Here is a 5000-nt window from a genome sequence, read left to right on the forward strand (position 1 = left end):
ACCAGTAAATGGACCTTTATGAGCCTCGGCTTGTAGTACCCCATTTTCTTGATCCAGCCTTTTCTTCACTTCGGTAGTGAATCACCTACTAAAAAAAGAGGCAAACACTTTTAGCCCTATTTGAGACTACTAAGGCAGGTGGCAGACTCTTTCATGTTGGAAGGGAAGAAGGGGCCTAAGCACGGCAGATACCGCACACTTGAGTGGCAAAGGAAAGCAAGATCGTACCTATTTTTCCAGGCTTGTTCGGACATAAGGTTCCCGCGGAAGATCAAGTTGGTGAGCCGTGTGATGGGAAACCTTCCCGCATGGTTCGGAGACCACTGAATTAGAATGAGAGGTTCACCACCACATCATTGCATGCAAGGGGAGCTCGCTCGATTCGCAAATTGGTCTGACTCGTAATTCACTTCTGACTCCGTGTTCGATAGCCCGACTGTAGTGATGTTAATTGTGGTTACATCCATAAGTAGCGGTAAGAATGGATTTTGCTCTAGGGCACGAAAATAATATTCCAAAGCTTTCGTATGTTCTCCGTTTCTTGTGTGGATAAGGCCTATGTTATATAGTATATAACTTCGATCATAGGGATCAATTTCTAGTCGCATAGCTTCATAATAATTATGTAAAGCTTCTGCGTAATTTCCTTCAAATTGAGCCGACATCTGTTACGGTGATCATTCGATTCAACGAATCTCCGTTTCATAACCGTACATGAGATTTTCATCTCATACGGCTCCTCCTTTATGTACATAATAAAAATAATACATGGAATCAAAAAAATGGAAATATCCTCATTATAAACTGAGCGGGGCTGGTGTTTTTACAAGAAATCTCTAGCCAACCTTCATGGAAAATATCTTTCCTTAACATCAAGTATGTTAGTACTAGATAAAAAAAGGGTGACTCCAGCAATTTCTTTGTCTTAACCGCCTCTTGATTTTCAGGAATTAGTCACTTCAACAGTCTTCGATGATTATACGGGTATCCAAAACATGAACGAGATGGATGTTTGTTGTCCCAACCATTCTTGTTAACCCTGATCTTAATAAGGAAAGGGATAATTTATAACAAAGTTTTCGTGTTGTTGATTCCTAGTAGTAGTGCCTCTTCCTCTATGCCTCCTATTGGTACTAGGGGAGTAGGTTTGACCTAACCCATAGGTCTTAACCTTTAGCTCAATACTCTAGAATCGATGATTGAAGCATTTGAGGCTGCATTAATCGGGGATACACGACAGAAGGGCTTGTTTTATTTACAAAACTTCACCTTCAACAAGCGTAGATTTTTTTTACTAATTTTTTTCTTTCCATCCCAAATAATAATAATGCGTCTTTCTCCTAAGACTAAGAAAATAAAAGATATAAATAACTAAATTCAATAAAAAAATAATAATCAAATCGCACCATCTCGATAATAAGCGAATGCCTCTTTCTCGCCCATAGTTGTCGGAATTATTCGTAATAAGATATTGGCTACAATTGAAAAGGTCTTATCAATAAAATTTCCATTTATTCGAGATATAGGCATAGGTAGGAATTCATTCTATACTTTCTTTTAATTACCTTTCGTGAAAAAATAAAAAATCCCACAAACAAAGGCATTTTACAGTACGAAATAACATAAAAACTAACTCATTAAAATGAAACGTTTACTCAAATTAATTCCTTTTGATAGGAATCAATAAAAACTAAGAAATATTTGAAGCTGATTAGATTTCATCCAAATGAAAATAGAAAAACCGCCCGTTTTGTATTGTGTGTATAACGGTATACGCTAGACAATTAAATCTAAAAATTCTTGGGGCCTTTCATGAATTTCGAATAAATCTATGGGGTAAGGGTTTATTGTTGAAAGATATAAAATTGTATAAAATTGGAAGGAATTTGAGAATTTTTATGAAAATAGAATAATAGTTTAAACTAAATAGAATCATGATCTAAAGGTAGCCATTAAACATAGTATAAAAAACTAGATCAATCGGTGCAATCGTTTCCAATTTAGTGATTTAATCCGATATAAATATTCGAAAAAAAGTCGGGAATGCCGTTTTCGTAAACATGAATAGATACCTTTATTTATTGTTTTGAACAGTTTTTCACAAAAAAATTATCCCCCCCAACCTCGAATAAAGTTTTGGCAAAGTTTTTATCTTTTTATAGTAAAAGTGGAGTGTGTACACCTATCCAATAATAAAATAAGAATGAATCACTATTTACTCGATTTATAAACCATAATCATTATGTAGGAGAGATGGCCGAGTGGTTCAAGGCATAGCATTGGAACTGCTATGTAGGCTTTTGTTTATCGAGGGTTCGAATCCCTCTCTTTCCGTATCCTTCACCCAATTCACCGATGTTATTGAACGCAATATATCAAATCAAATAACAATGGACGCCATTATTCCAACAGTTAGACCTTTCTTTGATATGGATCAAGCAATTCATTTATTTTCAAACCGACCCATTTACTATCTATTATTTGATTGACCGATCCTTGATATTGGAATGGGTGAAGAGTCAAATGTTTTGGTAATTCCTCACAGATAGATGAATCAAAATAATTTTGAACCAGAGACTTAGATTTTTTTTGTTCATCTCTCACTGTAATAATATCTCGGGGTTTGCAGCGATAACTTGGTATATCTACCATATGATTATTAACTAAAATATGTCTATGGTTAACCAATTGGCGATCTTGAGGAATAGTCGAAGCCATACCTAATCTAAAAAGGATGTTATCTAACCGCATTTCAAGTAATTGTAGTAAAACCTGACATGTTGACCCTTTTGCTTTGCCGGCGATACAGACGTATTTAAGTAATTGCTCTTCTGTAAGACCATAATGAAAGCGCAATTTTTGTTTTTCTTCTAAACGAATACGATATTGAGATTTTTTACCGGGGCGTAATTGGTTTCGAAGATCGCTGACAACTCTAGGCTTTTTACTAGTTAGTCCCGGTAAGGCCCCCAGACGACGTATTTTTTTTAAACGAGGCCCTCTGTAACGCGACATAAAGACTCCTTATAAAATTTCATAAACCTATATGTAATTCGAAAGAATAATTGGATGAATTGTAATCAATATCCTGGCCTTAACTTAATATTCTATATTATTATCTATATATAATTTAGAATTTATAAAATCTATAAAAATAAAAAATGAAAGTTCTTTTGTTAATTGATTTGGTCTACATAAATCGAACTCCTCCTATTCTATTATTTTAAATAATTGGAAGTCCTTATGAGCTAATAGATGAAGATGACTACCTTTTTTTTAAAAGGGGAATAAGCCTTTTCAATTTCTTTGATTTCACGTTACCAACTATGTAAAGTAAAAACTATGTAAAAAAGAAAAATCAAACATATGGAGAAAAGCCAGCTATCGGAATCAAACCGATGACCATCACATTACAAATGCGATGCTCTAACCTTTAAGCTAAGCAGGCTCACATAACATAATTGGAACACACATAGGACTTTAGTAAAATACTGGGATCTTAGCTATTAACTGTTCATTCTTAACTCTTCTAATATTTAGATAGTAAGTTTTTTTTTATTCAAATGACATTTGAAATTCAAACTTCTTTTTTTTCCTAGTTGATTTTCCTAATTATAACTTATTAAATTCTAATTTTCTTAATAGAATAATTGAATATTAATACATAATAATAAAGATAAGAGCTAATACGAAAACAAAAGAATAAAGAATTGACCGTTCAAGTATTCAAAATTGCATGCCAAAAATGCTATATATAGGCAAATATATGTCTAAGTATAATATAGGTGTAATAATACTATCTTATATAAAATACTATTATATGTATAATATAATCTATAAGATAGTATTATATATACTATATATATGTGGTATGTATCCATCTATTTTGAATTATGGATACAGACAGAATAGAATATTTTCTTATTGAACCAAATATGAGGTTCAAAGAGAGATGAAAGAAGATAAACAAGAAAACAAAATAGAAGGAAACAGTTTTCACTATGCAAACCACTATCTAATGAATTCAAGAATTCTTTCATAATCTAAATGAAAGAAAAAGGAAAATGGTATCGTAATTAGATCCGAATCACAAACCAAAAGGGGGATATGGCGAAATTGGTAGACGCTACGAACTTAATTGGATTGAGCCTTGGTATGGAAACCTACCAAGTGATAACTTTCAAATTCAGAGAAACCCTGAAATTCAAAAAAATGGGCAATCTTGAGCCAAATCCGGTTTTCTGAAAACAAACAAGGATTCCAAAAGCAATAATAAAGGGGATAGGTGCAGAGACTCAATGGAAGCTGTTCTAACAAATGGAGTTGGCTGCATTGCGTTAATAATGGAATCCTTTCATCGAAACTCCAGAAAGGATAAAGAAGAAATATATATACGTACTAAAATACCATCTCCAAATGATTAATGACAACCCGAATCCGTATTTCTTTGAATTTTCATGAAAAATGAAAGAATTGTTGTGAATCAATTCTAAGTTGAAAAACAAATCGAATATTCATTAATCAAATCATTTACTCCATCAAAATCTGATAGATTTTTTGAAGACTTGATTAATCGGATGAGAATAAAGATAGAGTCCCATTCAACATGTCAATATTGACAACAATGAAATTTATAGTAAGAGGAAAATCCATTGACTTTAAAAATCATGAGGGTTCAAGTCCCTCTATCCCCAAACAGGCCAAAATATTCCCTAATTATTTATCCTCTCATTCCGTTAGCGATTTCTAATTTGTTATGTTTCTCGTTCATTCTAACTCTACAACCGGACCTGAATGACCTTTTTTTTATTATCACAAGCCTTGTGATATATATGAAAGACCTACAAATGAACATAAGGAATCCCAATGTGAAATTTGAATAATTAACAATGTAATCCCCCTTTCGTCTTTTTAATTGACATAGTCCAAGTCCTCTAGTAAAATGATGATGATGCATTATGAATGGTCGGGATAGCTCAGTTGGTATAGCAGAGGACTGA

At 33.2% G+C, this 5000-nt stretch overlaps 1 protein-coding gene and 2 non-coding genes across 3 annotated transcripts in view; 2 read left to right on the plus strand and 1 right to left on the minus strand.

The window, feature by feature from the left end:
* Window positions 1-2247: 2247 nt before the first annotated feature.
* Window positions 2248-2334, plus strand: TRNAS-GGA (transfer RNA serine (anticodon GGA)). Its single transcript has one exon. It is a non-coding gene; the product is annotated as a tRNA-Ser (tRNA).
* Window positions 2335-2412: 78 nt separating this feature from the next.
* Window positions 2413-3374, minus strand: LOC133825236 (small ribosomal subunit protein uS4c-like). Its single transcript, XM_062258208.1, has one exon. The coding sequence runs from the start codon at window positions 3013-3015 to the stop codon at window positions 2413-2415; it is 603 nt and encodes a 200-aa protein (XP_062114192.1). The 5' UTR covers window positions 3016-3374.
* Window positions 3375-4965: 1591 nt separating this feature from the next.
* Window positions 4966-5000, plus strand: part of TRNAL-GAG (transfer RNA leucine (anticodon GAG)) — a 73-nt gene continuing 38 nt past the window's right edge. Inside the window, exon 1 of the tRNA in view lies at window positions 4966-5000. This exon is cut by the window's right edge and continues 38 nt beyond it. This is a non-coding gene — a tRNA (tRNA-Leu).

This window comes from Humulus lupulus, chromosome 3 (genome assembly GCF_963169125.1).
Source record: "Humulus lupulus chromosome 3, drHumLupu1.1, whole genome shotgun sequence".
Lineage (NCBI taxonomy): Eukaryota > Viridiplantae > Streptophyta > Magnoliopsida > Rosales > Cannabaceae > Humulus > Humulus lupulus.